Raw genomic sequence first — 12,513 nt, 5'->3', positions numbered from 1 at the left:
CCTGGCTGTCCTAGAACTCACTCTGTAGACCAGGTTGACCTCAAACTCAGAAATCTGCCTGCCTCTGCCCCCCAAGTGCTGGGATTAAAGGCGTGCGCCACCACCGCCCAGTGCCCAGTGACCTTCTTCTGCCTTATTCACGTCCGCATTTATAAATTTGGTACCTAAGAAGTACTAAATAAACATCTTTTCATTGTATAAGTAGCTTGACTACATTGCTTCAAATTAATTTGGGGAGTTTGTGTATACTTATTTATTTCCTTTAAAAAAACATTTATTTACTTATTTAGAGATGGGGTGTCTCTCTGTAGCCCCTGGCTGTCCTGGAACTCACTATGTAGACCAGGCTGACTTCAAACTCAGAGATCCACTTGCCTCTGTCTTCAAAGGGGTAGTATTTGAAGGTGTGTACCACCATATCCAGCTTGGTTTTATTTAGTTTTTTTTTTATGAGAAAACATTTTAAGTATAGAAGATGAGTTGTTCCCCCCCATACACACACAATGTTTGTTAGATCTTTCAGTAAACGGCACTGCCCCATAAATGTGTTGTCCCACTGGTACCTTAGGAAGCACAAAGAGGAGCTAGAGAGGAGGCTTGTTTATTGAAACACTTGTTCCTCTTAACACAAGAGGACCCGGGCTTGGTTATCAGCTCCCACATGGTGGCTCACAACCATCTATAACTAGTCCTAGGGGATCTGACACCTTCTTCTGACCTCTGCAAGCACAAGGCATACATATGGTACACATGCATACATGCAGGCAAAACATTCAAAAACATAAAATAATAAAATAAGGAAATTTAAAAAAAAAAGCCTCCTCATTGTTTTGTTAGCTTTAGCCATAGTGGCTCTAGAGGAGACCTTAATGTTGCCAGAGTTTATATATAGAAAGTAGAAATATTCTGGTAATCCAGGGAGCCCTGTCAGCTAGGTATTTCTTGCTACCATACGTTAAACAGATTCTTCAGGCACAAAATGAAGTTGACTGATAGAAATTCCTCTGGCAGAGGCCCTGCACAGTGGCCCTTGCTGAGCCCAAGAGAAAAGAGATCCTGGAAGCCATAGACCTACCTCTGACACCATCAAGGCATAAAGACTAAGCTCTGATTTCACAAATCACACTGTCTCCTTGACCCTTTTAATGTCACCAAAGTAGAGATTTTGCAGTTGCTAATTTGAATCTGCTAGCTTCTTTCTGTAAAACATCTCTAATGTTGTCACTGCTGGTTTACTCTGGAAACATTTACAGTCTTATTGGTCCTTTCAGTCACTTCTGAATATTAGCTCCTGCCCTTTTTAAAACAAGATAATACCTGTGTCTGCACTGATGGTGGTTTCTTGTGCGTGTATTGCTGCTTTTACTTGTTTAGGACTCTGCACTAGCTAGGCACAGCCTGCAAAGGCTGGTGAGTGAATTGCCGATTTTCTACCCAGAATAGAGTTTACTTGAATGACTTGTATCTTACCTTTTATTTATTTATTTATTTATTTATTTTTTTGGCCAGGAGACTAGATGACAATATCCGGACTGTCGTAAGAGGTCAGACAAATGTGGGGCAGGATGGAAGGCAAGTAAGTGACACATCCCTCCCCTAGTTTCACTCCCCTAATTTTATAAAGACCAAAAAACCAAGTGACCAAAATGTTGAGCAGTTTGTTTGCAGTTTATTAGTCTGTTCCTGTAGAGCAGGAAGCATGGTTGACCTGCCCCACTGTGTCAGGGGCTCCAGACCAGCCATGAGCTCTCTCTCACTCTGTGTCCTCCAGACCCGCATCACTCATGTATTAATGTGCAGCTCACCTAGGGTCAGCAACCTGCAGGCTATGCTGGATGAACACTGAAGGATCCTGGTATTCATCATCTCAAACATCTTATGTCCGGTGCCTAACTCAAGTGCCTGCTTTGGTCTGCAGTTTGATTGCTGCAGGCGACACTGATGTGAGGCAGCTATGGTTCCCTCACCTGCCCTGCCAGCCAGCAGGACTGGATTCGTTCCAGTCTTCAGTCTCATGGAGGGCTATCGTGAGGGAATGAAGGGGAAAGAAACCTGTGGAGAGGAGGTCTCTTTGGTAACTGAAGGGCAAATGTTATCTGTTAGCTAACCAGGTTCTTGTTTCTTTGGATTCTGCTCTGAGATAGCTGTGATAACAGAGATGCTGAATGTGCGTGCCTTTTCCCTCTTCTCCACAGTGTCTAGCCATTCCTTTCAGTTAGTAAACCTTAGTCAGCCATGCTCTGCTAGAATCACCTCATTCCTCCCTGTCCTGTTTGGCTTTTTGCAGTGTTAGGGATCAAACCCAGGGCTTTGTGCACACTAGACAAGTGTTCTACCAAGTGCCAGGTGGTTTTGAGACAGTGTTGACTGTGTAGCCCAGTCCTCCCACTTCAGCCTGACAAATGCTGGGATTACACATGCAACCCATAGTGGCCAGCTTTCTATAGCTTCAGTGTAGCTAGCATCTGAAAACACTCTCAATGGTGCTTAGCTTCAGAGTGTAAAAAGGGTCTACTCCTAGGTAGACGTCTCCTCATTTGCAGCATCCCGATTTCTGCTGCTAATGGCTCAAAGATGTTTTTCAGTTTTATGTTTCCTATTGTTGCTTTTCATTTATTTGTTTTTTTATTTATCTTTATTTTGTGTATATGAGTGTTTTGCCTGCCTGTATGTGGATCACATTTGTACCTGGTACACATGTGGAGGTCAGAAGGCGGTGTCAGACCCCTTGGAATTGGAGTTCCAAGATGATTGTGAGCTGCCATATGAGTGCTGGGAACTGAACTTGGATCCTCTACATAAGCAATGAGTGCTCCTAACCACTGAGCCATCTCTCCAGACCCCCTTTATTTGTGTTTTTAGTGTGTGTGTGTGTCTGTGTGTATGTGTATGTGTATGCACGAGCGCGCATGCACTGGTACATGTGATGGCCAGAAATCAAATTCAGCTGTCTTCCTTGATTGCTTTTACCCTATATTTGTGACAGAATTGCTTACTAAACCTTGAGCTCATCAATTTGACTAAATTAGCAAACAGTTCCCCAAGGATCCTTCTCTTTCTGCCTCCTTATTGCTGGGACAGCAGGCGTGCACTACTGTATCTGGCTTTTTATGGGTGCTGGGATTGAACTCAGGTCTTTGTGCTTGAGAACCAAGTATCTTACCAACTGGGTTGTTGCCCTAGGTCCATTTTCAGTTTTCTCCATTTCTACTTCCTACATTGTATGGCTTTCATTCTGTTCACTCTTAATATACCCCTTCTATTGGTATCCATAGGACGCAGCCTATATTTGTTCTTTTTCTTTCTTTCTTTCTTTTTTTTTAAAAAGCAATTTATTTATCTTAATTTCATGTACATTGATGTTTTGCCTGCATGGATATCTGTGTGAGGGTGTTGGATCCCCTGGAACTGAAGTTACAGACAGTTGTGAGCTGCTATGTGGGTGCTGGGAATTGAATCCCTGTTCTTCAGAAGAGCAGCCAGTGCTCTTAAACCACCGAGCCATCTCTCCAGCCCCTGACCTTTTTCTTATCACCAGTGTTTGTTGCTGTTATCTCTCTAAAGGCATCCTATTTCCTGACCTCTCACAGGTTTACTACTTCGTCTTTATCTACCAGGTCCTATGTTAACAGAACCTTAGGAGTAATAATCAGGAGGAAGGTCCTCATTGTGCTGGTTAACTTCCATTTCTTGTGTCATGCCATTTGCCTCTTCAGAACACTCTATGCCTCTGACACACTGAGTGAAGTCAAACACACTTTCTTACTTGCTGCTTGAGGCCGCCTTCAGTGTTTCCAAACTTCTGTCTTTTCATTTATACTGAAAACTTTCTGCTCTGCCACATGCCCTGTGCTTTCTGACCCATGTATATCTTTGTACCTGTATTAATTATTTATCATTGCTGTGACAAAACACCCAACAAGAAGCAATTTAAGAGAGGATGGGGTTATTGTGGCTCACAGTTGGAGGGGAGACATCTGTCATGACCTGGAAGGCATGTCAGCAGGAGTGTTAGGCAGCTGGTCACATTGCATCCACACTTAGGAGGCAGGAAGAGGTAAAGGGTGCTGTTCAGTTCAGTTTTTTCTTTTTAATCAGGCTAGGACCCCAGCCCATGGAGTTTAGGGAGGGTCTTCCTGCTTTCTTAACCCGATCTAGACAATCCTCACATTTGCCTCTCTAATCTGGTCAACCGCCAGTCTTCTCTGTTAAGGCCTGAGTAGTTTTGTTTTTGTTTTTGTTGCGGTTTTTTGCTTCCCTTTCTTCCAGTTTTTACATTTTAAAACTTTACCCATTTAAAGGTCAGCTTAAATACTGCTTTTTAAAGAATGATGTTTTATTTTTCCCATCTGAATAACATCAAAGGAATCATAATTTCAGGCCCTAGGAGACTTGACCTTTATCTGACTCTCCTCATCTACAGAGGGGAGACAGATGTGTGTCACTCCTCAGCCCTCTGCTGTGCCTGGCCTTCGGAGTGAATGCTCTTCCTTGGCTTACTTATCCTCTTGGCTAGTTTGTAGACTTCTTGAAGGCAAGAACTCTTTTATTATCTTTAAATTTCAGCTCAAATAGCAAGTATGTGTAGCTCTATGGCTAAGCTGCATCTCCAGCCTATGTGGTTCATGTGTGAATAGGCCCAGGCTATTTGGAATAGCACTATTATATCTTGTGACCTACATTTAGAATGGCTCACCAGGAACCTTAAACTACTTGGGAGAGTCTCAGGTACGTGAAATCCTAAGAAAACGAAAAGGAGCTGATGATTCTTCAGGACTGTTTGTTGCTCATGCTATGTCAGAACACATCCTGGCCACTACCTGTGGGCCATGCTCGAGCAGCATGGGAGTGAGCCCCAGAAGGGGCAGGCCTCAGGAATGCCTCTCCCTAACTTCATGTGGTTGCCAGCAGGGCAGCTCGTATTTCAGAGAACAAGACCATGTTTTCAAGAATGTTTAGATCACATTTCAGTGTGTGATGGAATTTTGTGTTCGTCTCCTTAGAATCCAGACAGAGAGGAAGCCCAGCAGAAATAATCACTTTTCCTGTCATCTCCTCCATCTGTCTCTCCCGGCAGATTGAAATGCAAGCTCGAGTGGAGACTGTCAGCAGAGCGTGCTTGGTTCTGTCCTTGTCAGCTCCTAGGGATAGAAGGGTGACTCTGGTGGGTGGCTTGCTGATGGGAATCTCCAGCTGACTGGCACAGATGAGGGGAATTATGGATGTGCCAAAACACTGGGCTTTATAGGTCAGGAGGCCCCATGTTCACCTCTTCCTGGAGCACAAGCAGAATTTGCTTTCGGAACTTATCAGTGGCTGAGAACACTCAGGACAGCAACAGTAGGGTCAAAGGGAGGTACCCTGCCCAGACAGCATCTTCCAAGCCCACCAGAGCAGCTGTGCTTTTCAACCTTGAACAGCCAGAGACTGGCCTTAGTGCATATCATGGAGTCTTATTTGAATTTGCTTGCTTTTTTGTTGTTTGGGGGTTTTTTGCTTTGTTTTTTGAGACAGCTACTTATGAAGTGCATTCTAGACTTTTGACCCTCTAACTTCCACCTCCCAAGTGCTAGGATTACAGGTGCATACCTCCAGACCTGACTTTCATGATCTCTTGAAAGACATTTTTAAGATATTTACTATGGTGGGGGAGAATCATAAGTGTGTGCATCGGTGCATGGGCTGGGATCAGAGAACAAGTTGGCAGAGTCAGTTCTGTCTCCTTTTCTATGGTTCAGGCATGAAGCCCAGCTTGTTAGCCTTGTAAATTACATTTTTAGCAGGAAAGTTCTTTTGTGTTCTCTCTCTCTCTCTCCCTCTCCCTCTCCCTCCCTTTCTCTCTCTGTCTTTCCTTCTCCCTCTCTCTCGGTCTCTTTCTCTGTGAGTGTGTGTGTGTCTGCGTCTGTGTGTCTGTGTGTCTGTGTGTAGGCAGGAGATCAGTGTCTTTCTACCTTACTTTTTAAAGCAAGGTCTCTCGCTGAACCTGAAGCTCACTGAGCTAGGCTGGCTAAACAGCAGTCCCTAAATAGCCACTCTCCAGCACTGAGATTGTGGGTGCATGCTGCTGTGCCCAAACTTTGTGGGGTGCTAGAGATAAACTCAGGCCCTCATGCTCCTCCCTCACTGAGCACTTTACCTGAACCCTGAAAAAGTTCTTTTTTTTTTTTTTTTTAATTGTTTGGAAGTGTAAAGGTAGCACATGCCTTTAATCCTAGCACTCAGAGCACTCAGGAGACAGAGGCAGGAGGATCTTTGTGAGTCCAAGGCCAGCTTAGTCTACAGATGGCGTTCTAGGATAGTCAGCTATATAATGAAACCTTGTCTTAAAATTTTTTTGTAGGATGGAGAGATGATTCTGTGGTTAGGAGTACTTGTTGCTCTTTCAGTAGACCCGAGGTTCCTAGTACCCATGTTGGACTGCTCACAGTCACCTATAACTCCAGCTATGGCAGATCTGATGCCTCTGACCTTTGGGGACACCACACTCCTGAGTACAAATCCACACCCAGACATATGCATATACACATAAATAAACATTTTAAAAAATATCTGGGCAGATTTTTAAATGGAAGATTCAACCAGGCTGTTTTTCAGTTTCTAGAATACTAGCTGCTTGGTTAGCAATCAGCTAAATAAACGTTTTGGAAAGCCTTTGGTTGTTGACCGTCCCTCGTGTGGGCCAGCATGAAGTGGTCTAGTCTGTGACTTCTACTAGCCAGACTACAATGCTTTAACAAAATTCCTGTGGTACCAAGTCCTCTTCATTTTCATCTGTTGAGATCATCAGTCCACAACTTTAATTCAATGTTCACATATTGGAAATGTGTGGCTAGTGAGTCAGTTCTGCACATACATGCTCGATATGCTTTAAAATGTAGGCAGCTTCCCAAGGATTAAAACAGACAGCTAGAAGGTAGCTAGAAAGAGGTGAATGTAAGAGCAGATTAGAGGAGGGAAAAGCTAGGATTGAAGTTGCAAGAGCGCCAAAGCATGACCAGTTTCCAGGGAGCTTGCTGAGAATCACTGATGCAAGAGTGATTTCCAGCTTTGTCTCTTGTGTGCAGCTTGGCCACAGCATGGTTGCTTCTTTGAAACCTCAGCCTGACTGAGGTTTAGGAAGGGAAGAGAACCCCTTACCACTCTCTACAGTTCTCTGCTTACTGAAGCCCAGGTTTGGAAAAAGCTGTAGACAACTGTAGTGTGAGCCCTGACCCAATTGAAATTACTTTATATGGCTTCTCAGACAGTTTGTGATTCTGCAGAAGTATGAAAATGTATATGATCACCAACTGTTCTGGTCCACGGGGTAGACTCTTCCAGGTTTGTTGGCTTTAATTGGGAGAATTCTCTTAGACTGAACTGAGTAGGGAAGTAGACTTCACTATAGCCCTCATCAATCTCAGTTCTGCCAGGTGGACCACATAGACCTAACCCCATTCCCTGTGGTAGTTTCTGCGATTTAGGATGGCTGCGGGGTTGCTTTTCTGGCATATCCACCCTTCATTTCCTTAATTCTTTGATGTTATTTCCAGAGCTTTCCCTGTTCTGAATGGGATTTGTCAGCATTCCCTTAATGTGAGCTCCTCAGAAGTAGACACTGTAAACGTGCAGGGGTGCTCTATCTCCTTGTCTGTGTAAACGTGCAGGGGTGCTCTATCTCCTTGTCTGTGTAAACGTGCAGGGGTGCTCTATCTCCTTGTTTGTGTAAACGTGCAGGGGTGCTCTATCTCCTTGCTTGAGACTGGGGCCTTGTTGTGCAGATTCCTTCTCTGGGGAGACACAGATCAGTCTACCTTCTCCTCACAAGGTCCAAACAACAAACCAAAATACAGTTTCACCAGAATTCACCCTGGGGAACAAATGAGTTTACTGAATTTACTTGCAGTGTATGGGCCAGGGGTTACTGGCAGGTGTTTGGGTGGCCCCAAAGAAGACTTGAAAGTCTTTACCCAACATGACTGATAGCTTCTCCATAGAAATACACATGGAAGTTCCACTTTAATTGACCTTCACCAACCTCTATTCTCTAACTCCTCCCAAGATCCTCAAGGCATGTGCAGTTGTGGCAGAATTGCAGGCAGATGGCTGGGAAGACCAACTGGTTTCTCAGAGAGTCCAGTAACCTTCCCATGCCCTCCTTCTCTGAGGGAATGCCATTCATCAACAAACCAAACAGTTAATGATGGACTCTCAAAAGCATCCACACTCGATTTGATGAAGATGCAGGGTGTTTCATTGAGATAACTGCTTTCTATTACAGACCATCCAGGGTCTGTCAACACCCTGAAACTAATTACATTTTATGTGGATAGACATATTTTGGAGGGAAGACAGTGATTGTTTTTCTAGAGTCTTTGGGGGAATCTGCCCCTCTTCAGAAGTTAAGTGGCATTGCTGAGGCTCCTGCTCTCCTGCTCCCCAGGGTTTAGTGGGGTTTCAGCAGCCATATCACTTCTTGGCCTCCACAAACTGCCAGTCCCTTGCAGCCCTCAGGTCAAGAGTTGCAAGGATGCCCTTGCAGGTAAGAAAGCAACAGAAGCAGCTTAGGTTGCCAAGTGTGTGATCCATATCTGTCTCCTTTGGGACAGTGAAGGAAGGGTCTTAAGGAGACAGTTGTAGCCCATTTGTCAGGCCTGGAGTTGCCAGATCTATCAGTTTTTCAAGAGAAGCTAGGAGTCTGGGTTTTTCTGTGCCTCTCCCAACTCTATTAGTTGGCTTGGTGTTTTTCCTAAACACTGTAAAGGCCAAACAAAACATGTGTGGCCCAGCACTCTGCACCACTGCCCCAGGTTTTTTTTCATATGAACCTCATTTAAGCTCTCTCCTTTATTTGTGTGGTAGATTCTTTAAAATCTGCACCAGACTTTGAATGTGCTACCCTTGGTTGTGTCTTGTGTTTTACTTGATTGTTTGAACCTATCCAGAGTGCTGTAATCTCAGTGATCTCACCATCAAATCTTCCATATGTACGCTCTCTCTCCAATCAAGCTGCTGATGAGAAAGTGGAACAGGTTAGCTTCAGACCCTTGCACTCTGCTGCCATCAGGCACTTCGTGTCCCCTTCCGCATCCTCATTTCAGTCTAAAGTGCCAGGCCCAGAAAACACAGGATTCTTTGTTTGTTTGTTTGTTTTTTGTCTTTTTGTTTTTTAAGACAGGGTTTCTCTGTATAGCCCTGGCTGTCCTGGAACTCACTCTGTAGACCAGGCTGGCCTTGAACTCAGAAATCCGCCTGCCTCTGCCTCCCAAGTGCTGGGACTAAAGGCGTGCGCCATGCTCAGAATTCTTACCTGGTCTTCATCATCATCCAGGATGCTCTTGCTCTTCCCCCCTTCTCCCCCCCATCTTTCTCTCTCTGTTTTAGTTTGCTTGTTTCTTTTTTTTTTTTAAGATTTATTTTTATTTATGTGTAAGTGTGTGTAATACATGTGTGCATTCTTGTGGAATTACAAGCAGTAGTGAGTTGCCTGACGTGGGTGCACAGAAACCAAACTCATGTCCTCTGGAAGCCAGTAAGTGTTCTTGTCTACTGATCTGTCTCTCCAGCACCCCCCCCCCCCCCCCAGACTATATCTCATAAAGTGGACCAGGCTATGCTAGAACTCAGTAGGTAGGCCAGGCTGGTCTTGAAGTGCTTATTCTCTTACTTCTGCCTCCTGAATGCTAGGATGACAGGTAAGGCAATACCTTGCCTGGATCAGGGCCATGTTTCCTTTTTTTTTTTTTTGGTTTTTCAAGACAGGGTTTTTCTGTGTAGCCCTGGCTGTCCTGGAACTCACTCTGTAGACCAGGCTGGCCTCGAACTCAGAAATCCGCCTGCCCCTGCCTCCTAAGTGCTGGGATTAAAGGTGTGTGCTACCACTGCCTGGCAGGGCCATGTTTCCTAATCATTGTGTTTCTATTTTCTCTAGAGAAGGAGGTTAACAATACTTAGTTGCTTCACTTGTAATAGAGACATCATGAAGATTTATGAACGGAATCAGGAAAGTATGTTGCTTTCCAAGGAGAAAATAACCATTGCTTTTCATCATTAAAAATTAGTACCTCATCTAATTCAAGCATTAGAATAGAAATAATGTTTCCAAGACTAAAGTAGGCCAGTGTTAGGATGAGCACACGGTGCTGATCCTTAGTGTGTAGCTGAGTTTGCTCTCCGCAGTGTAATGGCGGAGATGATGAAAGTGGAACACACACTCTCATCCTTCCTTGGGAAAAATTAAGCCACTGACTGATGAAATTAATTAGGAAATAAATGGCAGTAGTTTTAAAGAACACACACACACACACACACAGACACACACACACACACACACACACAGACACACAGACACGTACACACAGACACACACAGACACACATACACAGACACACAAATTGCCAGTGGGGCATGGCAGTGCACTTGGGAGGCTGAGGCAAGAAGATGATGAGTTTGAGGACAGCCTGGGCTACATACTGAGGATCTGTCTGTAATAAATAAGTAAATACATAAATGAATGAATGAATGACAACTGCTTCTTGATTTCTCCTTCTAAATACACCTTAAAATGATTAAGCTTTTTGAAGTATAAGCTATTATTTTCCCATTAGTCAGTAATTGATAACAGCTGGACATTCCTGCCTCAGCCTCTTTAGTAGCTGAAACTGCAGGTGCAGACCACAGCACCTGCCCCCACAATCCATCCTTCACCTTCTGGGCATGTCTCTGTGTCTGTGTTTGTCCGTCTGTCTTTCTTGTATCTCTTTTTTGTATTTTACTTTTCAGAATGTTTTTAGGCTGAAATTGCTGTGGTCTGAGCATGTCCCAGGAATGCAGACAGCACTGATTCATGGACCAGCCTGGCCTGGATGACAGCCTTCTGTAAGCATAGTGTCCCTAATATTGCTTGAGCCAGGCTCCCATTCCCTACCCAGGACTCCTTACATCTGGTGCAAAGGCTAAGTAAGGGTAGCTTGTCTTTATTTGACAAACTGGAGCCACGTGAATGTTCTCCTTTGCTTGCTTCTAGAACACTTAACTGTGGTTAAAGCAAGTGCTTTTGATTATCTAGCTCTGTATGTGACTGGGCTTGATCAGACTACTAAAGCACATGCTTTCACTGCACATTTGGTGTTTTGAGACAAGAGTCTCTTTAAGTAGCCCAGGCTGGCTTCAAGTTCAGGATATAGCCCAGGCTGGCCTTGATCTCTGTCCTCCTGCCCATTCTCTCACATGTAGTGCCTTTTTATTTTTCTTAGGAACATCTCTGTAGCCTCGTTGGAGTTCTGCCATCTGTCCTGTAAAACCCTCGTGTTCAGGCAGCCTGGAAAGAATCTAAACAGCTATTTTCTCTTCCTCTATGACTAAGAAAGGCTGAAGATTTCGTTTCACTTCTCAGAGTTACAGTCATTGGGTCATGTTGACTGTTGGTGTGGTAGCATGATCAAGTTGAAAATGCTTGAGTTGGCCTTGAATTTGAAATTCACCTCTGTTGTTATCTATGGCTTTATGACATGATACCTCTTTCAGCTCCAGATTCATACTCCCTCTTCCACTCCTTTATCTCTTTTAAGACAGGATTTCTGTGTGTAGCCCTAGCTATCCTTGACTCAGAGATCCGCCTGCGTCTGCCTCCTCAGTGCTTGGATTAAAGGTGTCCGCCACCATGCCTTGGCCTTTGCCCCAGGTTCTCATCTGAGCCATGAAGATAAGAATGAATGTATTTTAAACACCTCTCACACTGCTGGGCTCACTCAAGTTTAAGAAGGGACTGTAATGTTGCAGGTGTGGCTGCTGATGGTGACAGCCCTTGGAATATCTGTGTCCCAGATTCTGTATGTCCAGATGTCTGTTGGGTTCCTGTGTCTTTCCCACCAGCTCTGTTCTTTTCCATCCCCACTGCCCTGGTTTAAAGCCATTCCAGGTACCTGCTTGTCCTGGAGCTCTGAGCCACACCCTTAGCACACATGTCCTGCTTTGTGGGCTAATTTTCATACGTGTCACTTACTCAAAATTCTTTGACTCTGATGTCTACTTCTTTTCTCCTTCTGCTATCTGAGTTTTCATTCACTTTTCATGCTTAGAGTTGCCTTTCCTGTCTTGTCCTTATATTAAACTAGATTATCCAATACGGACTTTTCAAATGACTGCTTATCATTTCTACCTTTTTTGTTTTCATTCATTACTTTTTACTCATGTGCTTATCATGTGTATTACTTTTTTAAATGTGTTTTATTTAATTAATTAATTTATTTATTTTGAGACAGGATCTCTCTACACAGGCTGGCTGGCTGTAGACCAGGCTGGCCTCAGACTCACAGAGATCTGTCTGACACTGCCTCCCGAGTGCTGGAATTAAAGGCATGCAGTACTACACTTGGCTCGTGTATATTACTTCTTATTTCTTTTCTGTCTTATTTGAGCTTCTTTGAAGAAAAGGTTGTGCGTGTGTCTGTGGGAGGGAGAGAGGGAGAGAGAAAGAGAGAGGGAGGAAATGTGTGTGTGTGTATGAGAGAGAGAGAGAGAGAGAAGAGAGAG

At 44.1% G+C, this 12,513-nt stretch overlaps 1 protein-coding gene across 1 annotated transcript in view; it reads left to right on the top strand.

The window, feature by feature from the left end:
• Window positions 1-12,513, top strand: part of Vps53 (VPS53 subunit of GARP complex) — a 135,372-nt gene that overhangs the window by 15,418 nt on the left and 107,441 nt on the right. The window contains exon 4 of the mRNA XM_031354443.1: window positions 1,510-1,576. Within this exon, the coding sequence (XP_031210303.1) occupies window positions 1,510-1,576 (67 nt within the window). The remainder of the gene's footprint in view (window positions 1-1,509; window positions 1,577-12,513) is intronic.

Source organism: Mastomys coucha, unplaced genomic scaffold (assembly GCF_008632895.1).
Source record: "Mastomys coucha isolate ucsf_1 unplaced genomic scaffold, UCSF_Mcou_1 pScaffold5, whole genome shotgun sequence".
Lineage (NCBI taxonomy): Eukaryota > Metazoa > Chordata > Mammalia > Rodentia > Muridae > Mastomys > Mastomys coucha.
Note: the sequence above shows the minus strand (reverse complement) of the source record. Positions and strands in the feature narration are given on the sequence as shown.